Below are 21,480 nucleotides of genomic sequence, written 5' to 3'. Positions count from 1 at the left end.
TTTTTTTTTTTTTTTTTTTTTACAAATCTCTCTTGGTGTAACTTCTCATTGGCATCATGGATCTAGGGACGTCACTTTAAGACACATGCAGCTAGTCAAACTCTTTCTTTTTAGTTCCCTTTGAGTTTCACTTCTCAAGGAAAGTTAAGTCTTATAAAAGACGCCACTCTACAAGGGAAGTCCTCGGGTGATTCTTTGCAAGTTCATCCCCAACAAAGCGAACCCCTTCTTTCTAGATCTTGGTCAGGAAGATGCAGATAAAACGTGAACAGCAACTTTACTTTTTAATTTTTAAGTAAGACCCACACATTCTAAAGTGGTTAGTAATGGTTGGTAATGAAATTGGATTTTGTAGGACATTGGAACTTAAGCCATTAGTTACTAAAAGAATCATTTAACTAATAGGGAATAGAACATAATAAGTGAACCCCACATTACACAGGCTGAAGCGAGAAACGAGAAGCCATGTGTCAAGGTGATGCTTGTCCAAGTCACCATGCATCCCACTCTGATTATCCGACTCCATGACATGGGGAGCCAGTATTTATAAAATTACCTCAGAACCCTAATCCCCCTTCTCCTTAGTCTCTTCCATTCCGATCGGAACGAACCCTAACACCCTTCTAACATCAACAAGCACAAAATCCCCCTTTCACATTTCTTCCTCTGAAATCAAATCATCAATCATACTATTTCAACTATGGTATCCGAAATCCTTCCCCACAAATTTCCCTCTTCCTCCGATCCCCATCCTCAGACCACCGCTTCTCACTCACTCGCAGTCGCCACTGATTCATCTCTGCCCAACACAACGCAACCCGTCGTCCATCGCAAATCCTCCACCGCTTTGTCCTCGTCATCTTCGAGGGACCGCCACACCAAGGTCAACGGCAGAGGGCGCCGTGTCCGCATGCCGGCTCTCTGTGCCGCTCGCATCTTTCAGTTGACGTGCGAGCTTGGCCATCGTTCTGATGGCGAGACCATCGAGTGGCTTCTCCGTCAGGCTGAGCCCTCTATCATCGCAGCCACTGGTACTGGGACTATTCCGGCTGCTCCGATCTCCACCGTTTCACCGGTTATGGCCTCGTCTGCTCCATCGGTTGCTTGTAGGGTTCAGCCGGTGGCAGTGGCTGCTGCTGCTGGTGGGCAGAGAATGTTCGGGATGCCACCGCCGAGCTGCCGTTTGAATTTATGCCAGCCGGTCGGGATGAATTACTCTGCTGGCGGGGATGATTACCGGTACATGCCGTTCACTGCGCTTCTGTTGCAGCCGGCGACGGCGGACGAGGCGGAGGAGAGACATGAGGCGGAGGAGATCTTCAGAGAACAATAGAAAATTGAAATGATCAAACAGAACACAGACAGCAGTTTGAAATTGCAGTATGGAAATCTTACCCTTTTCCCAGCCCTTCTTCGTTCACCTTCCTCTCATTCTGGTTATGGCTGGAATTTGTAGAGGCATGAAGAAACTGTATAATCTTCTACTGCAATGGAAATTCATCTTCTTTTTTTTTCTTTTTTTTTAAATTTAAATATCTTCTCTGGCTAAACTGATTGAATGGACCCACCATTGTCCACCTGGTCTTACAATATATTCTCAGTAGGGCATGAAATGGGGACAGTTCAGGAACATTCCTGGCATTGGAAATTAATTATTTGAACTTTTTTTTGTCAACTAAAATAAAAATTTTGTAAAAAAGGAACTTTCAGTTCAGGTTGGTATGAGTTTTGAAACCTCAAACACTCTTCATCAAAATATATCATCCATCCCTGTGAAAGAACCCAGTCTTAAGGGAATTCATATAATTTTTCATAGAAATACATGTGATCAAGAGCAATAATATTACATCTGTTGAGCTTGTAATTCAAGGGTTAACAAAGTGCAAGAAGCCAGCAAATTTTATTAATCTATGTAATGTAAAATTGTGAATATGATCCAGAGAAAGACAGACCGAGTCTCTCAAACTTATTAGTAAAAAAAATGGGGTCGTAATGCACCTTTTGCTTAGAGTTTCAATGCTTGGATCCAAAAATCCACCATCTCCTCCTCTTTCTATAGTCATTTGATTGCTCATCTGCAACTGAGGAAACATCCGAGTGAATATGGAGCTATGAATTATGGAATTGAGGGAATTGAAGAAATGAACCTTACATATATATAACATATGAGTGATAAGTATCAGGCAGCTAAGTTCACTATGAATAGAAGACTAAAAATAGTTACCCCGTTGAGGATAGATTGAATTGTAATGCACCTCTGCCCAAAAGCTCAGGAAAATGACTGCATATTGCACAGAGGAATAGTAAGTGAAGCTCTTTACAAACAAAATTACATACATGTAACATTGATTCACGTTCCTAAATGTTGGAAATGCCCCCTTGTTGATCCGAAAGATAAGGGTTTTTGTTTATTAGAAAGAGATACTGTTTTTCCAGTACACAGGATACAATAAAACTGGAAAACAGAGCATGAATTAGGGATGAGAGAGTTGCAAAGAAAAATGAGAGAGTTGAGTTCAGACCTTGTTTTTTCTTCTGGAAATTAGGGATGATCTCTATACAACAAGTTTCCTTGAAATAAGCCATAACGAATATCTTAACGCCATACTGCAACATAAAACGGTCATCAGGGGGAAGGAGGAATGGAGGGAGGAAACATATTCTCGTTTTGGGGGGTTGGGGAAGGAATGGACAGAGTTCTTATACGACATAAGGACATGAATTTTTCATTTTCATATCAAGCTAGCTACTTTATTTAAGTAATTGACATGATTAGGGATCACTGCATGAACGAACAACAAACATATTTTAAACTTCCAACACTATCTAGAGAAAACACTTCAAAGCCGGAGACAAGGTGATGCGGTGACCGTACCCAATCTGCAGCTGCCTGTAGTGTTACATGATCACCCCACTCACCACTCCTGTAAACATTTCAAAATAAGAATTATCCAAATAAGATTAGATAAGAAGGATGAAGAATAGAGAAATAAATAGAAGATTTGGATAAGAAGGATGAAGAATAGTGAAATAAATAGAAGTTCAAAATACATGGACATCTTTTCCAAATAATCATCGTATCCCATGGGAACATATCCCTCATAAATCTCCCGGTGTGACTTGAGCTGGTATGGAAAAAAAAGACACATAGAAAACCATGTTAAGTAGTCAATTATATGTGAAAGATGCAAGGCAGTAAAGCTATGAGCAACAATGACAAACCTGATTCACAACATTTTCTCTCACCAACTTGTGGCGTTCAGATGTTCCAAATAGTTGATCTGATAAGGCACGGAACTGAGAATCGAAAATGATACGAGTATGTCAGGTAATCCAAACTGTTCAATTGTGACCAGAACCACATGCCTGAGAAACAACTGACCTGACAGTTACCATCCCCTTTAACCTTGCGTTCAACAAAATCATATACCTTCAACCTAGGATTGGAAAGGCAGTGGACAGACATAACAGTTGATACCCAAAATTCAATGTTGAACAAAACAGAGTTTTTGAGATATTACCTATCCAGCAACCTTTGATGATCTGAAGTTACTTCATCAATTGGAGGAATCTCACCATTAGTTCTTGGGACATGCTGCACAATCACATGAGAAGTTTTAAGTCAACTTTGTAGTAGACAGACAAAGCTATGGATAATACCATGCCACATACATATGTTAGCACAGATTGGAAAAGAACTAGAGATCAGTCTTTGAAAGCATATTGTTTGACAAGATTCCTTGGTTCTCGTCCAAACAATTAAATGAATAGTGAAAACCATAAGTCAGCATGCTGGGAATCAAGAATCAGTAATAGCGGGAATGATCATGTCGATGGTTCACAGAGAAAACGTCTACCAAATGTTTATTCCAGTGCCCATTTCAGACTGACAACACACATGCACGAATGATGTAAGAATAGTTCAAAATATTCCAAACTAATTCCCAAAAAGAAAAAAGAGAAGCACCTACGGAAATCATAACAAAATATTTCCCAATCAAGAGGAGAACAATTCCAAATTCTAACCAGATATAAAGTATTCCTAGATGTCAGCAGTCACAAGTCCCTGCAAAGAAGCATGCTCCATACAAAGTCTGACATACATTGGTCGCTCTTAAGAGGGAATATTTTCATCATAATGAATCTATAATTTATTTCAACTACTACACCAAAATAAAAAAAAATGTAACTATAGAAAATCTCACAGGCGCTGGAATCATTTGATCCATTTTCCAATCTACTTGATTCTCATGCCCGTATAGATAGTAATTATCTTCATGACTTGGACTAGAACATGAACTAGAAGGCTCCATAGTTTCAACTTCATCTTCAACCGACTCATTTTCTGCAGATTGTAAAAAAAAAAAAAAGAATTGTCCGCACTTGTAAGGATCATTATCACACATGTATACGGAAAGAAGAATAAGGTGGTTAGTATTGTAACAGCCTGAACTGTAGTTTCTTGAGGACTGATTGTTCCAACCCAGCGCAAAATTAGATGTTTGGGAGGGCTCTTCTGCATTTGAACAGCTGCGATTTCTAATTGGGTAAACTCCTCCTGAAGAGTGTGTGCAATAATCTCATCGTTCTCCACGTGGTTAACTTCATTATTGCAACGATTTCCATGATAATGGTCATAGAAATTAACATCATGTTGTGCTGTGTCATGAAAGTACTCGGTACTATAGGATGAGTCCCCATTGAAAAGACGAAGACCCCACCTAATCGCATCGGAATCATAATCGTTCATAACTATCTTCTCGTCACAACTACTCAAGTAATGGTAGTTTCTCCTCCAGAGAAGTAGCTGTTTGACAAGTTTGCAAAATGCCTAACCCAACAACTCCTACCTACGAGGAAAATGACGAACTACTAGATTAAAAGCACGAAACGAGATCAATAATCAATAATCAATAATCAATAATCATCAATAATTTCTCGTGGATATTTCGAAACTTCCTTCAAACTGTACCTTCTAAGATCCAAGTCTTATAAACAAAAATCAAATACGAAACATATTTTGATTTTGATCTAAACGAGAAACGCCTCTATACATTTATAACTTCGAATGAGGATAAAAAAAACCATGCAAACCAATCCAAAGCTTTCAAGAGTGGATAAATCAAAATCAAACAAACAACAACAGAACTCGTATAAACAACAACAAGGATATAACGGCAACTGAAAAACGAACAGAAGAACGATTAAAGAACCAAAGCACTTAATAAGAACCTTAAGACAACGGCGGATGGGATCAACGAATCAGTTGCATATCAGAAAGTGAAAATATGACATTAAGCATAAAAACAAGCACTGACCTCCAGTTCAATCAAAGGTGAGAGCGATCAACGAGGTTGAAGAATGAAGTTTCTTGTCGAACTGCACATTTAAAGAAGCGTACGGATGCAATAGATGACGACGACAAAATTTTACAGTTACTGTGCGGTTAATGCGTTGTGAAATTACCAACGTTCAGGCACGTCTATAAATTCTATATTTTATTGTGTTATTTATTTTTTATTTTTAAGCCCAAAAATTAGTGTAAACTATGCGCACTAAATCTTTTTAATTACTATGTGTCGGTACAAACGGTTAGATCATGATTTTAATTACCATATGTCATCTAAAAAACTTAGAGAATAATTAAAAATTTAAGAAGAAATTAAGAAAAATAATTAAAATATTAAACCATTCAAGTAAATAATGTAAATTAGTTCAATGATGTTTCACATTTATAATTACATCCCAAGCATCACTGCCAGTACATGGTTCGGATTGAGTTGGGTTGAATGATTTTTTTGACCCAACTAATCCAACACTCTTCACAACTCAACTTTTAACACTATAGTGGTCAAATTTTAAACAAAATAGGATAAAATAATAAAATAATATAAAAGAAATTAAAAATAACAAAATAATAAAATAATATAAAACAAATTTAACAAAATAATAAAAACAAACATGTATATAACAAAATAATATTAAAAAAATTAAACAAAATAATATAAAACAAAATAATAAAATAATAAAAAGAAACATGTATATAACAAAATAATATAAAAGAAATTAAACAAAATAATAAATAATTAATAAGGAAGTATTTTTAATATATTTTATATATTTTTATTTGACTCGGGTCAACCCGAAGGCCTTGTCCCACGAACCTGAAACCGAACTGATTCAGTTCGAGTTTAGAAAAATGAACCCAACTCAACCTTTATAGTTCGGGTGGTTGGGTTGAATGTACGCATAATACATTCTTTTTATCCACGAATATCTGAAAAGGGTAAAATGGGTATATTTAAAAATTATCTTCCATTTATATAAATTCTAGGTCAGTGTTGCCACTCAAGTAAAAAAAATAAAATAAATGCAATTTGAAGCATTTATTGGTTCCCAATACATTTATTTTCATACTATGACGTGGCAATGACAAAGAAATTGATTCTTGGAAGTTTTGCCATGGTTAAAAATTATTTTTAAAATGATTATTATTATTTTATCATTTATTGTAATTCATATGAATAATATTTTAATATCATCGTGCGTTAGCTATCGCTATGGCTATTTAAAAAAAAAAAAAAAAAAAATCGATTTTAATATTTGATTGGAGAAAGTAAACTAATTTTGATTAAAATAAAATATCCAAAAAAGTAAAATTGAAATGGTCACTCCAACGGTCAATTTAGTAAATGAGTCTCATCTATATTTCGAGTATATCCTTTCAAGTTAAATACAAGTGTATTATTTTATTATTATTTTGAGTATATCAATAATATAATATATCAAACAACATTCATTTAAAAAACGAAGAAAAACAGAAGTATTATTATGTATATTGTAATGTTAAATATTGTTTACAATTGGTCAGCCTCTGAGTTACAGATGCTTATATGGAGTTCTTCAAAAGCCAAGAGAAAGCAAGCGGACTATCTAAACAATAAAACAACTATGATAAGCTTATCAACTTGTTGAAACAAGAAAAATAAGAACAGAAGGGGAAAAAATGGATTTAGTGCATGGAAAAGCAGCTGTTCTAGCCACTTTTATCTGCACAAAAACAGAAGCATATGTTACAGGATTATCATCTACCTGGCACTTGAAATCGATCGGCTAAACTCGTTAACTGCTACTTCAATCAGATCAGCACGTTCTCAAAAGCTTCGGTGCCGATAAACACGAAAACCAACCATTGTTTCTATGTCGAGAATCTATGGTTTTTCTATCATTCCATGGCTCGGCAGGCTTGGGAGTTTTTGATGATGTAAGAGTTTCCAAGGGAGCTTGTGAGTTTCCCGTTTCTGTCCATGCTTCTGCAATCTGGCTAACCATTTCCAAAATATTGCTCATCTTTGGACGATTCTTCGGATTTCGAACAAGGCAACGGTTCGCTACATTCGACAGCTTATATGCAGATTTGATGTGTGATTTCCCCTTCAGCTTTGGATCCAGTATTAGCTGGAACTTCTTTGTGTCTGATAGATATGGCCTTACCCATTCTAAAAGCTTCTGCTCGCTCTTTGGACGGTTTCGGTCTATGGGGACCCTACCAGTTATGAGTTCATATAGGAAGACCCCATAGCTCCATACGTCGGTCTTGGATGTGAGACGTCCAGTCTGAACATACTCAGGAGCTGCATATCCCATTGTTCCTACAATCTGGCGTGCATTGTTGTCATATTTATTGAGTGCTAAGAAAACACACAAAGTTCTAAACAAAACTACAGCATTATGATTCTTGTCAATTGGAACTAGTACTTTTGTATATTTGTTACAACTCTGAGATAACTCTGTCCAATATAGCAACTCAAAAGCCAAAGCTGAACTCTACAATGACAATCCTATTAAGCACAGTGGTACGAGTTCCAGACAGTGCAGCATAAAAAATTGCTCACGAGCGTGTCAGATTTTTATCTATGTGTGTGCTCATGAGCGTGTTTGGTTTTTGTGGTCGGAATTGAGCAGTATTCGATTAATATTAAGTAAAGGGGGTGGTACTATTTGAGCATACCGCTGTGGAGACATGAGTAAACCCTTCTGGAGGTCCTAGCCTGGCGAGTCCGAAGTCCGATAGCTTCGCATTCCATTGTTCATCCAGAAGAATGTTCGAAGATTTGAAATCCCGGAAGATTATCTGCAAAATTCTTCAGGGAATAAAGATACATGACCCAAAAGCCCAGGAAAAGTTGCTTACACAAAGGAAGAAAAGTACCTGAACATCTAATTCTTCATGAAGATATGTTAGTCCACGAGCAGCATCCCGGGCAATTCTTAATCTCATGGCCCAGGAAAGAGTTGTCTCTCGACTCGATAAATGGTCCAACACGCTTCCATTAGCCAAAAACTCATAAACCAGTAGACGCTGTATTCCTCTTTCGTCGTCGTCAGCACAGTAGCCAACCAATTTAACAAGGTTTGGATGTTCAGCAAATCCAAGAAAATTCACTTCTGTCACCCACTCCTTGTGACCCTGCAAACAAGAGGGCAGACACTCAATATGCAAACGACTAATCCTGGGATGATTTCTTGTGATCACGCACAATGAAAGTCACAATCACAATGAACAAGTTTAACGGCCCAAGCCCACTGCTAGTAGATATTGTCTGTTTTGCCCCGTTATGTATTGCTGTCAACCTCATGGTTTTAAAACGCATCTACTAGGGAGAGGTTTCTACACCCTTATAAATAATGTTTCGTTCCCCTCTCAAATCAATATGGGACCTCACAATCCACCCCTTTTGGGGCCCAATTTTCTCGCTGGCACATCGCTTGGTGCCTAGCTCTGATACCATTTGTAACAGCTCAAGCCACCGCTAGTAGATATTGTCTGCTTTGGCCCGTTACGTATCGCGTCAACCTCACAATTTTAAAATGTGTCTACTAGGGAGATGTTTCCACATCCAACCTCACAAGAAAGATTATAGTATGACATTAGCATATTTTCTCTAATCAATTCAAAAGTAGCATGTAGCTGTTCGCCATACAACAGTTAGGTTTAGAACATACATTTGCCAAGGTAGTGTATGAAAGCCATATATGATGCATTCAGTAATGACGATTGTTTCATGTAAGTTATACTCATTAAGACTTACACATGAATACAAGAATACACTATATCTTCCATGAAAGTATGCAGAAAAACTCTATAAAACCCACCAACATTCTCTATCTTCCCTCGAATTGCTAATGCACTTTGCTCAAAAAGATATTTTCAAATGAAAAAGAAAGTTAAGTTAGCCTTAACCTTTGATCAAGACTAAAGCTTGCTACTCAATATCACAAGACAGAAAGCTTGCCTGCAATCCTCTTTTACCAAGCTGTTTGACAGCAACTTTTATTTTTTGAGATGGATCGTCTGCACTCTTGATTAACCCTCTATAAACGCATCCAAAACCACCTTCTCCGACCATAAAAGTTCGACTGAAATTTTTAGTAGCTGATTTGAGATCGGACACGGTAAAAACTCGGAGGTTGCTAGCTCTTTCAGACATGCTTTGTATATAATTTCTCCTTGAGGATTCTGAGCTACTGTTAGAAACATTTTGTGAATTAAGTTCAGAACCAGATCTACCAGCTTCAGCCTCAGTGTTCGTGGAATTAGTGAACATAACCGGTGTCGTATTCGAGTTCATTGGTTTATCCCTCTTGTCACAAATACAAACTGAGAAAAACCAACGCATGCCTCCTGAAATCAAAACAATGACTCTTCAGGTACTGATCTAAAAGTAGCTCAGAATCAATCTGGATATCAAACAGGAAAAATCAACTACAAGTCAAAGGAATGGATTAAGAGAACGTAACAAAATGTTCAACAATCCAAGCCAAGCCTTGATTTCCAATCTCAACAATGCTTCAAGCACTAAAATACCCACAAACTAGATCACCATGTAATTGGAAGAATTGTCTACAATTCTCCCATTGATAAAGAAAACAGAGTCCACCGAATTCCAGTTCCTGCACCTGCTTCAAGTTTCTACTCTTCATGATAATCCAAATGATAAACCAGTTCAACGCCCAAGAAAATAATCAATTAAGAAAACAACACTTCTATTCAAATCGGCCCATCCGTTATAACAAAAAGAAATACGCGTCTAAACAGAACATGTGAAGATATTCAAAAAGAGAACAGCACCACAGATTAACAACAGAAAGAAAAAAGAGCAGAATCTGAGAATGGAACCTTTTACGCTTTTCATAGGATCGCAAGAACCATGAATTCAAACGAATTTGCAATTCTGGAAGAAACCCCAGGGGGAAAAATGCCCAAATAACGTAGAAAACTGAGGAACGATAGAAGACGGACTCGGCAATGTTTTGAGAGTCTTCACACGGCAGCTATAAGTCAATTGGTCAGGTCAGCTAACGAACCGAGATTAACGAATGGGCAATCTGATTCTACGGTGCATAATATCATTTCAATAGCAAGTGATTGGTTCGGGAACTAGAATTAACAGATGAAAACGACAATCTTGATTAAGAAATGAAGAATGGCAGGGAAAATTGAAGGCGAGGAGTTGAGAAACATGGGCAAAGTCAATAGATGAGGTTCGTGGAAAGAACTCACTGGGAAGCGATAGCAATTCTTAGGGCCCGCCATGGCTGCAAATGGGGTCCTCTAGAACCAGAATTGAAGCCGCGGAAGGAGCCAGGCAACTGCTTCACCAACCCCAAAGCCAAAAAGTTTCTTACCTTTTCGCCATTTTTTGAAGTAATGTGAACATGGATGGGATTGAAGTGGATTCCATCTTCGGCCGTGATCTTTCCCTCACTGCAACTCTGTCAATGCTCCACTTAGCCTCCGAGATTTTGGTAGTTTTAGAAATCTTGTTTACTTCTAACAAATTTATTATAAAATTATTATTTTAAATTATATATGGTCTAATTTTTAAGTAACTTTGTTTAAACAGTTATAAAATATATATATATATATATATATATATATATATATATATATTGATAATATATTTTAATAATTAGTTAGGAAGTATATTTGTATCATTAATATTTTTTCTTTATTGTTGGGAGTTATTAACCGTATATTTTATTTATTCACAATGTATTAGTGGATAGTATGTATCATATTTAAACATGGTAAACATTAATGAAGATCATACTTTCGATCTCAATTCTATTTCTATTTTTTATTCTTAATACTTCGATATTTATATATGGGAGTAGATGTTAAAAATATATGAAAAGGATAGATTTGGAATTTTAAAATGTTACCGAGAGAAAATAGTAATTTTATAGGAGTATTAGCTTGATTTTAAATAAAATAAATTGAACCTAATTAAAAATAATCAATATTTTTTTAAAAAGTATTTAAATAGATTGGGTTTGATTAAAAAAAGTGTTTACATTTTATTAGTTATTTAAATTTTCAAGTTTGTCTCATTTTTGTTTTAATTTTTTTTTTTGGTTAAATTATAATTTTGGTGATAGTTTAAGTTTTATTTCATATTACTTATTATAATTTAAAATATTTAAAATTAGTAAATGATTCCTCTTGTTAGTTTATTGTTAAATTTCTAACAAAAATGGACTTTTCTTTATAAATTTTTTGCAAATGTATTCATATTATTTATTTTGTTTTTTACAGGTAAATTATTATTATTAAATTAATTAATTATAATTATAAGATTTGCTAAAAGTAATCGATTAAGTTTCAACTTAAATCAATTAATGCACCCATTTAAGCTTAATTAATACGGGAGTTTCCCCCATTTAAAAAAGCTAACTATTATTTAGAAAAAATATGCACGTGCACCGAAAATAAACTAATTAATAAAATTTACGTTGGGAAAAAATGTTGATAATACGTCATGGAAAAGAAACACATGTCTAAATGATACCTACGACCTTTTAAGATTAAAATAATTTTAAAAATTTCAATAATATTTTTAAATTTAATAAAAAATAAAAATATAATTTTACAGAAAGATTTCTAATATTTTATTTTAAAATTACTTTAAACTTTCAATACCTGTAAATTTTAATTTAAAAAATATTAGTGGAATTTTAAAAATAGCATTTACCTTATCGTATAAAAAAACGTTAAAAAAATTATTACCATTAATATACGAACATAGACTATATATTTATACTTCATAAATTATCTATAAACATTTTATTTATTTATTTATTTTTTTAAAAGGTCAAAGGTATTAATATTATTTTAAAGTTGATAAATATTTTTTAAATAATATACTAAGTAAGAGAATTTTTTAATATTAAAAAAAAAGAAGAGATAAAAAAGATGGTTTTGAAATTTTACATTATTAAAATTTTTAAAAGTTTTAAGAATATTTTTGAATATTTTTTGTTTTTATTTTTATTATTATTATTATTTTTTAAAGTTGAAAAGTATTATTGAAACACGAGATATTTTTATTAATTTAGTCCATTAATTTAGATATTTTTAATAAAATTAAATTTTGAAACAAGATTATAGTTTTTATCAATTATGGTAATCATCTATTATAATTAAAAAATTAAAAGTTTTTATAATTTTTTATTGATACAGGTAGAAATTGATTTTTCCCCTAAAAATAAAAAATAAAAATAAACCGGGTCGACTCGACCGGAGTGGTTGAACCGTGTTATTGGCGGTTATAATGGTTCGACAAGCGGCTGTTTATCTCGCGCCACATTGCATCGACAAAATTCATTCGTACATGAAAAAAATTACAAACTCTTCTGAAATTCTGGCGTAGTTCAGCCTCTCCCACCCCCATCAATTTAGCCACCCATTCCTCCTCGCCATTTCTTCATCCCCAAATCAGGACTTCCTTTGGAACATCCATGGCTTCCTTTGACCGAATTTCTGCGGGTCTTTCCGATTTCTCCACCTCCATTGTTGTAAGCTCCTTCTTCCACAACCCTATTGAAATTTCAGATACCCTTAACCTTATTCCCTCTTCAATCAACTCAACGACTATCCATCTCTTTCTTATCGCTTGGATTCTCCTCTTCGCTCTGCTTTCCTGCTTGCGATGGAAACCTAGGAGTATTAGTTATATTGCCATGGTTTTGAATCATTGTATCTTTAGCTATTTATGCCAACTTCTCTTGCGGAATTTTGAGCTATAAGAAATGCGTATAAAGGAGATTTCCAGACGCTGTTTAGCTCTTATGTTGTTGCTTATAGTCGTCGTTCTGAGTCTATTTCCGTCCATTCGTTGCGTGGATGAAGAGGATTATCGTCCGGATGCTGACCCGGCCTTGATTTCTTCTATCACACAGATAGTTAATGGCCGACTCACGAATATGACACGCATTATAAGCAATGACATTGGGACAAATTGGGGGTTCTGTGTAAAGGATTTGTGCGTATTTATCTGATCCAGTTTTTTATTTACTGTTTTGTTGTATTCAAGTTCTCAACTCTGTTGGCCTCTGATTTCTTCTAGGGATTCCGATTGGGATGGTGCTTTCAATTATCAGGGCAACGTTGATTTCTTGACTTCGTGTCTTAAGATGACAAATGGTACGATATTCTAAGTTCAGTTTATTTTCTTTATAATTGTATAGGAAGGTTTAGGCTAATCATTATTTTATATGTTTTTAATCCTTGAATGTATCATCTGATGTCATTTTAGTCTTTGAGGTGTGGTGGGTCTGGTTGAGGGGTGATCGACCTGGTTGTGAAAAATTAGGATAACGAGAAAAGGTGCATTCAATTTGGTGTATCTAATTGTATCTTTCTTCGTTTTCACATAATTGTAACGGCCCAAGTCCACCGCTAAAAGATATTGTCCGCTTTGACCTGTTACGTATTGTTGTCAGCCTCACGATTTTAAAACGCGTTTACTTGTGAGAGGTTCTCATACCCTTACAAGGAATGTTTCGTTCCCCTCTCCAACCAACGTGGGATCTCACAATCCACCCCCCTTGGAGGCCCAACATCCTCGCTGACACACTACCCGGTGCCTGGCTCTGATACCATTTGTAACAACTCAAGCCCACCGCTAAAAGATATTGTCCATTTGGGTTGATATAAATGGTATCAAAGTCAATCACCGGACGGTGTGAAACATTGCTCGGAGTAGGGCTAGACCCTCGCCATAGTAGATGTGTTTTAAAACTGTGAGGTTGACAACGATATGTAACGGGCCAAAACAGACAATAACTACTAGCGGTGGGCTTGGACGGTTACAAAAATGATATTCTTTTTAAATGATATTCAACATAGTAGAAAAAAAAGTTCGAAAACTACTAAATATGAGACTAGAGGGTGTATACAATCCTCTAAAAAGAAGATTTTAACTGGAAAGTCTAATCTGTGTAGAAGAGTTTTTAGGTTGAATCGTTTTGTGGGGATAATGATCAGGTGGTGCTTTCAACCCTCTCTATTTTTAGTGGGCAACCCATTGGAGTATTAACTATCTAAGAACTCTAAATTAAGAAATAATTACTGTAATCATTATTGCAATAGAATATAGATAATATATCTATCTCTTTTAGATGTCAGTGGCTGTCTGTCTTTGTATCTTTACGACCTCATTATAAATTCAAATGAAAAGGGTTGAGCTAGTTGAATTGATTGAGTTCAATTTTATCATCATTCTTTTTTATTTGCATTCCTCCCTTATGAACTTTTTCCTACTTCTTACAACTTTTCCTCTACACCTAACGGCATATATTTATTTCTCAACAGGAGATATTACACAACGACTGTGTACAGCAGCTGAGCTTAGATTATTCTTCAGCAGTTTCCGTACGAAGGAGCTTACTTCAGGGGTCACGTTCACTTACATAAAACCTAACAAGAACTGCAATTTAAATTCGTGGGCTTCTGGATGTGAACCAGGTTGGAGTTGCAGTCTTGGCGAAAACAAGGTTGACCCCAAAACTACGGATGTTCCTTCTAGAACTGAAAATTGCCAATCTTGTTGTGAGGGTTTCTTTTGTCCTCAGGGTCTTACATGCATGATACGTAAGTTTGTGATTAAATTACCTCTTGTTATTTTTCTGCCCTCTTAATCCTGTGCTTGATGAAATTACACCTGTTTTCAAGACTACGTTCCCCACAGTTTTTCACAACCTCATTACTATTAGTGAATCAAATGTAACTAGAAACCTTAAGGCGTAGAATTCATACTTTCTAGAATGAAATTTTGTTAACAAATATACAAATGAATTCATGCTAAAACTGTGTTTAAATTACATTTCCCTAACCAGGAAGATATGTTGGTCTTCTCTGGACTCGATCTTTTTGACACTTTATTTTTTATAAGTTGTTATTTAACTTTCGAGCTCTTTGCTAGTATTTCTGATGATTCATTTTGGGTTATGCCATATCTTTATTCTCGTTCCTAAAGATTTGGATTATGTTATAAAAGATTTTGAGCTAAAAATTTGTTTACATTGTATTTCCGTTACCAGGAAGATACTTGTACTCTGGACTAAATATTTCTTAAAGTTTGTTATTTAACCTTCAAGCTGCCAACATTTCTGATGATTCAGTTGTGTTATATTACAATTTGATTCACGTAGCTGGTCCAAAAATCTTGAATGAAATATTCGAACTTACATCTAACACGTTCACTTTTTTTCCCCAAAATATGAAATGAAGCTTGCCCGTTAGGATCTTATTGCCCTCTTGCAAAGCTGAATTCAACAACTGGAATATGTGATCCGTAAGTTCATATCATATTCCTTGTCAAAGTCATTTTCCACTTGAATCACTGAATTTTATATTGTGCCTATGCCTTTCAACTTTGTGATATGATCTGTAGATATAGTTACCAGATACCTCCTGGACAACTTAATCATAGCTGTGGAGGAGCAGATTTATGGGCCGATGTTGCTTCCAGCAGTGAAATTTTTTGTTCGCCTGGATCATACTGCCCTACAACCACAAGCAGAGTTTCTTGCAGTAGTGGGTATTAATCCTCATCTGTAAACTCACAACTGTTAGTCCTGAATCTCGTTTTGAAATCTGCAAGGGTCTGAAATTTAATGATAGAACAGCTCAATTTAGTTCACATTAGTATGTGATATTACTTGCTAGTTTCTAGTTCACATTAATATGTAATATTTGTTCTCATTCTCATCATGTCATTGTTCTAATCTATGATCTACTTCTGTGTTAGGCATTACTGCAGGAAGGGTTCTACTTCTGAACAACGTAAGTCATGCAAGTAAATGCTTGTGGTGTGCCATTTGTTATCAGCTTAAAAATTGAAATGATATTAAACAGTACGCTAATTCAGTTGAAATATATGCATAACATTTATTTAGGTTCATTGTAATGGAAGTTATAATATCTAGGCTGAGATGACCCTTTTGGAATATGAGGTATGACATGGGAGAGATATCGTTGTAAAAGTAAGGAGATGGAGTTGATGGGAAGTAGAATTTGAAAACGAAATTTATTATGATATGCTGGTTTGCGTTATTGTTGAATGAGAGGAATACAAAGGATTTACGAAGTATTCCAGGGGCCTACTCATCTTCCAAATCAAAAGGGCCTGAAACCCTTCCCCATTCTAGATTGAATGTGACGCCTATATTAGCCTTAGGAGAGTGACGGGAAGTAAAGAAAGATAAGACGAAGTTGAAAAAGGGCCTATATAGAAAGTGGCTTTCTACACTTTGAGACAAGAAGAATATATTCAATGAATTGGAAACAATTTATATAGACCATTTCTTTGCCTGGATTAAAATACTATAGAAACTAGTCCTGATTAATGATATTTTCCTTTCCTGCTCCATATCTAAAATTTCATTGTTAAGGATTTATCATGCTTATTCTTGAATAGCTTGTTTATGGAAAGTAAAATGATCATGATTAGCGAACTTTCTCAATTAGAAACCCAGTTCCCATGAATTAAAGATTCAAAATTATGATTAGGAAGCTTTTGGATATATAAAATCATTTAATCCATCTACAAGAGTCTAGGTACCAGCTTGAGAATTGGGCGTAACAATATTATATGTGAATAAATATAGCTTGGTCCAACTGGTAATCTTTGCATAAAATGGAAGAAAATGGTAAATGCACACCCCTGTTTACAGATTATGATGACTATCTAACTTTTCCTTTGAAACTTGTTCTTCTTTAAAACTTTTATTGTTTTTATTTGAGAAATCTTAAATTGTCTTGTAAGCATACAAGGGGTTGAACATTTCACTCTATTTCAATGGTTTTGCAGCCTGCTTCGAGTTGGCAACCTGCAATCCAAATACTGCAAACCAAAATATACATGCCTATGGGGTTATGCTCATTGTAAGTAACTCTTTTCTTTTCCCCTCCCTATGCTTCGGGATGAAAGCCGATATCAAATCTTGATTGGATACAGGCTGTTTGGGCTGGGTAGGTAGATATCATTCTCATTTGTGATTTTCGATGTGATACTAATTTAGTTCTAAGATTAGAACTATAAATGTTCATGACATCTAACTCTAATAACCTTTTATTCAATCTTGTTCAGTGACTTCTTTCATTCATGATCATTCTATATGCAGAAACTTTTTGCGTAGTTATAGGTTGGAACACTTATCTGCATAAATGAATAACTAACGTATACATTTTGAAAGCATTTACTGCATAGTCGAAACTTCTTATTCTGCATGTCCAGCTGATTTTATAGAAATAATTTTTAGTATGATATGCCATTGAATTGCTTCTTCTTTGTCGTCAACAATGTATTTTGATATTGTTCACATCTTTGTAGGTCGGAATAAGTACTTTGCTGCTGATCATTTATAATTGTTCTGACCAAGTTCTTACTACACGGGAAAGAAGGCAGGCTAAACGAAGGGAAGATGCTGCTAGACATGCTCGAGAAACAGCACAAGCTCGTGAAAGGTGGAAAATCGCAAAAGATGTTGCCAAGAAGCATGCATCAGGATTGCAACAACAATTATCACGGACATTTTCTCGTAAAAAGTCATCAAAACAGCCAGATCAACCGAAAGGTTTGGGTCAACTACCACCCGTTCATCCAGGCAGTTCAGATGCACCGGAGAAACAGCCTGCTACTTCAAAAGGAAAGAAAAAAGAAAATAACCTTACAAAAATGTTGGAGTCCATTGACAGTAATCCAAATAGCAATGAAGGCTTTAACTTGGAGATTGGAGATAAAAATATCAAAAAGCATGCTCCAAAGGGCAAACAAGTACATACTCACACTCAAATTTTTAAGTATGCTTATGGCCAGCTAGAGAAAGAGAAAGCAATGCAACAGCAAAACAAAAACTTGACCTTCTCAGGAGTGATTTCAATGGCCACCGATACTGAAATTAAGACTAGGCCTGTGATTGAAGTAGCTTTCAAAGATCTTACTCTAACATTGAAGGGAAAACAACGGCATATAATGAGGTGTGTCACAGGGAAGATTATGCCAGGTCGGGTTGCAGCAGTCATGGGTCCATCAGGGGCAGGGAAGACAACTTTTCTATCGGCTTTGGCTGGGAAGATTACTGGGTGCACTATGACTGGTTTAATTCTTATAAATGGAAAACCCGAGTCCATCCATTCATACAAAAAAATTATTGGTTTTGTTCCACAAGATGATATAGTGCATGGAAATTTGACGGTTGAGGAGAACCTCCGATTTAGTGCTAGGTGCAGGTAAGTGAATTTTATTTATTCAAAACTTTACCATTCTTGATGAAAATATCAAGTCTTTTTCTTATACTGCACTATTATGTGAACGGTGACCATTCATATTTATTAGTTTTATCACCATCCAAAACCAAAACTAATTTCCACTGATGCTTGTGGTTTCATGTTCTATGTAATTTAACTGTAAAATTCTAATTCGTCAAATTCCTAATAGTATCATGACGTGTTGATTATATTTGAATATTTGATAGCTTAACTTGGTATATACCCATTCATGATGGTTGGATCAGGGAATATGGTGATAAATATCAATCGTTGTTGTCTTTTACCCTTTACAACCATTTAAGTTTCCACCAGCCGCTTGGGTCTGTAAAAGCCAAAATTTTGAATATTGCAAGTTAAATATTGACTTTCCTCATGGATGGATTCTTTGACTATGTAGACTGTCAGCTGACATGCCAAAGCCTGATAAAGTTCTTGTGGTAGAAAGAGTTATTGAGTCCTTGGGACTACAAGCAGTGAGAGATTCGCTTGTTGGAACTGTGGAGAAAAGAGGAATCTCTGGAGGTCAAAGAAAACGAGTTAATGTGGGGCTTGAAATGGTTATGGAACCTTCCTTATTGATCCTGGATGAGCCTACCACTGGTCTAGACAGTGCATCTTCTCAGTTACTTCTTCGATCACTTCGGCGGGAAGCCCTTGAAGGTGTGAACATCTGCATGGTACTTCACCAACCTAGGTATGTACAGCCAGACCACCAAACCTTAGAATGCCAATTCTCATGATACTCGATAAATGAACATAATTACGTTTTGGACCATCAATTACTTTTAATCTGACTTCAAGATTTTCCTTCCCCATAAAAATCTTGAAATCATAGAAAACTCCCCTCCCTTCTAATGGGCTCTTATTATTCTTTTTCCATGAGGAAACCCTCCTCTCCCTCTCCATCTCTAACTCTTCTTAATTTGATATTACTTTTACTTTGGCTTTTTTGGTCCTACGATCATAAGTAAACTTATTTTCATTTTTGTGGAATCAGCTATTCGTTGTTTAAGATGTTTGATGATTTGATACTTCTCGCCAAGGGTGGGCTTACTGCGTATCATGGATCTGTAAAGAAAGTTGAAGAGTACTTCGCTGGTATAGGGATCACAGTGCCAGATCGTGTTAATCCTCCAGACCATTTCATTGACATTCTTGAGGGTCTGGTGAAGCCAGTAGGTGTGACTTATGAGCAACTTCCTGTCCGTTGGATGCTTCATAATGGGTATCCAGTACCTCCGGACCTGCTGAAATTATGTGATTCTGATACATCTGCAAGCGGCTCAACACATGGAGAAAATCCTGGTGATGAAGCTGGAGAACAATCTCCTGCTGGAGATTTATTGCCAGACACGAAGTCCAATGTGGAGTCGCAGCGGGATCACGCACAGCAGAACTTCTTAAGTTCGAAGGATCTATCTAATCGAAGAACTCCTGGTTTAGCTCGGCAGTTTAGGTATTTCTTGGGAAGGTAAAGATTACTGAAATTATTTCATCGTTCTACTTTTTATGCATCAGTAAGCAAGCTCTATCACTTCTAAATTGTAATCAAGTTCAGTATGATTGTGAGCCTGAAGTGTTAGAATTTCAATATCTTCAAAGGAGTCCAACAGTAAGTGCTCCTTTTTCAATACATTCTAAACAAATATACATGTATAATTTGTTTATTCATGTGACTTCTTATATATCTATAGAGATAAAGATTAAGAATTATAAGTAACTATAATGCAGTGAGAGGATAAAGCATTCTTGTAGATAACAGTTAAACACCATTTGTTTTTAATTAAAGTTAAATACCACTACAAATGATTTATAATTAAACACTTATACAAAAATAATTATAAATAAATCACCTAAAACATGCTTTTATTTCATCTAGTCTTATTCTCATATGTAAAACATATAGTAACATTGCTTTTAGTTTGCACCTGGAGATTTCTGTATGTGTTGTATTTGTGTTTCTTTTTTATTAAATAAGAATAATTGCTCTGTACATGGTTTTTCTTGCTTTTCCAGGGTGTGCAAGCAGCGACTGCGAGAAGCTAAAATTCAATTAGCTGATTACTTGATGTTGTTACTTGCTGGAGCATGCTTAGGAACTCTTGCTAAAGTGAATGATGAAACATTTGGTTCCCTTGGCTATACTTTCACCGTCATTGCTATTTGTGAGTTGCCAGTAATGAAATAAATAGCTTGTATGGTTTCTGCTGATTACAGCACCAATGAAAGTGGTGTCTTGCATAAATCATAGTCCTTTTATAAATAGGTTGGATCACTTGATTATTTACCATAACAAGTATAAACTTCTCCTAGAAAAAACTGAGGCACTGCATAATCTATGCTTGATTACTTTCAGTTAGAAGTTCATCCCATTATATGTCTTATGTCATACGCTCTTTGCTTATTTTGCAGCCCTCCTATGCAAGATTGCAGCACTGAGATCATTTTCCCTTGACAAATTACAGTACTGGAGAGAGAGTGCATCAGGGATTAGCAGTCTGGCGCATTTTCTCGCAAAAGACACACTTGACCTTTTCAACACAATCGTCAAGCCACTGGTTTACCTGTCTATGTTCTATTTCTTCAATAATCCGAGATCAACTTTTACAGATAACTATGTCGTTTTAGTTTGTCTAGTGTACTGTGTGACTGGAATGGCATATGCACTTGCCATCTACCTTCAACCTGCTCCTGCCCAATTGGTACATACTCGAAACTCAACTCATAACATGCAAATTAAGATTGCAACATTATTACTTTTGTCAAGTAATAAGACACTCTGTTTTGGATTCCATATAAAGTGTTCATTATTTGATCGAGTTGATTCTGGGGACAAAAAAAAAAAAAAAAAAAAAAAAAAAAAT

At 35.6% G+C, this 21,480-nt stretch overlaps 3 protein-coding genes and 1 pseudogene across 5 annotated transcripts in view; 2 read left to right on the top strand and 2 right to left on the bottom strand.

Annotated features, from left to right (window-relative positions):
* Positions 1–597: 597 nt before the first annotated feature.
* LOC111463270 (transcription factor TCP11-like) lies at positions 598–1,514 on the top strand. The gene has a single exon (XM_023107139.1). The coding sequence runs from the start codon at positions 701–703 to the stop codon at positions 1,331–1,333; it is 633 nt and encodes a 210-aa protein (XP_022962907.1). The 5' UTR covers positions 598–700; the 3' UTR covers positions 1,334–1,514.
* LOC111463061 lies at positions 1,403–6,464 on the bottom strand (annotated as a pseudogene).
* A 480-nt stretch (positions 6,465–6,944) lies between these two features.
* Positions 6,945–10,764, bottom strand: LOC111463269 (probable serine/threonine-protein kinase PBL19). 2 transcript variants are annotated; one of them, XM_023107137.1, is made up of 5 exons: positions 10,181–10,764; positions 9,297–9,685; positions 8,213–8,470; positions 8,012–8,134; positions 6,945–7,659 (listed from the first exon to the last, which is right to left on the bottom strand). In XM_023107137.1, exons 1-5 carry the CDS (start codon positions 10,194–10,196, stop codon positions 7,144–7,146), a joined length of 1,302 nt encoding a protein of 433 aa, XP_022962905.1. In that variant the 5' UTR covers positions 10,197–10,764; the 3' UTR covers positions 6,945–7,143. The 2 variants fall into 2 exon arrangements, with proteins under 2 accessions (XP_022962905.1, XP_022962906.1); XM_023107138.1 differs by lacking the exon at positions 10,181–10,764 and adding an exon at positions 9,961–10,142.
* A 1,920-nt stretch (positions 10,765–12,684) lies between these two features.
* LOC111463268 (putative white-brown complex homolog protein 30) overlaps positions 12,685–21,480 on the top strand; it is a 10,425-nt gene continuing 1,629 nt past the window's right edge. The window contains exons 1-12 of one of the 2 annotated variants that reach the window (XM_023107136.1): positions 12,685–13,325; positions 13,410–13,486; positions 14,657–14,935; positions 15,575–15,638; positions 15,738–15,884; positions 16,095–16,129; positions 17,157–17,230; positions 17,679–18,577; positions 19,014–19,310; positions 19,614–20,087; positions 20,633–20,779; positions 21,010–21,148. In XM_023107136.1, coding sequence (XP_022962904.1) covers positions 13,093–13,325; positions 13,410–13,486; positions 14,657–14,935; positions 15,575–15,638; positions 15,738–15,884; positions 16,095–16,129; positions 17,157–17,230; positions 17,679–18,577; positions 19,014–19,310; positions 19,614–20,087; positions 20,633–20,779; positions 21,010–21,055 — 2,772 coding nt within the window. In that variant the 5' untranslated portion in view covers positions 12,685–13,092 and the 3' untranslated portion in view covers positions 21,056–21,148. Of the gene's footprint in view, positions 13,326–13,409; positions 13,487–14,656; positions 14,936–15,574; positions 15,639–15,737; positions 15,885–16,094; positions 16,130–17,156; positions 17,231–17,678; positions 18,578–19,013; positions 19,311–19,613; positions 20,088–20,632; positions 20,782–21,009; positions 21,319–21,480 lie in introns of those variants that run through there. The other variant, XM_023107135.1, reaches the window with a different exon arrangement.

Source organism: Cucurbita moschata, unplaced genomic scaffold (assembly GCF_002738365.1).
Source record: "Cucurbita moschata cultivar Rifu unplaced genomic scaffold, Cmos_1.0 Cmo_Scf00028, whole genome shotgun sequence".
Taxonomy (NCBI): domain Eukaryota; kingdom Viridiplantae; phylum Streptophyta; class Magnoliopsida; order Cucurbitales; family Cucurbitaceae; genus Cucurbita; species Cucurbita moschata.
The sequence above is the reverse complement of the archived record's forward strand: the minus strand, read 5'-3'. Positions and strand labels throughout refer to the sequence as shown.

Bases quoted from the DNA above. Each gene is read 5' to 3' on its own strand.
- LOC111463269 (XM_023107137.1), bottom strand. The intron at 8,471-9,296 runs GCAAGCTTTCTG...TCTTGTTTGCAG, and splicing joins TTGGTAAAAGAGGATTGCAG to GGTCACAAGGAGTGGGTGAC. The intron at 8,135-8,212 runs GTACTTTTCTTC...AGAATTTTGCAG, and splicing joins ATGAAGAATTAGATGTTCAG to ATAATCTTCCGGGATTTCAA.
- LOC111463270 (XM_023107139.1), top strand. From the start codon at position 701: ATGGTATCCGAAATCCTTCCCCACAAATTTCCCTCTTCCTCCGATCCC.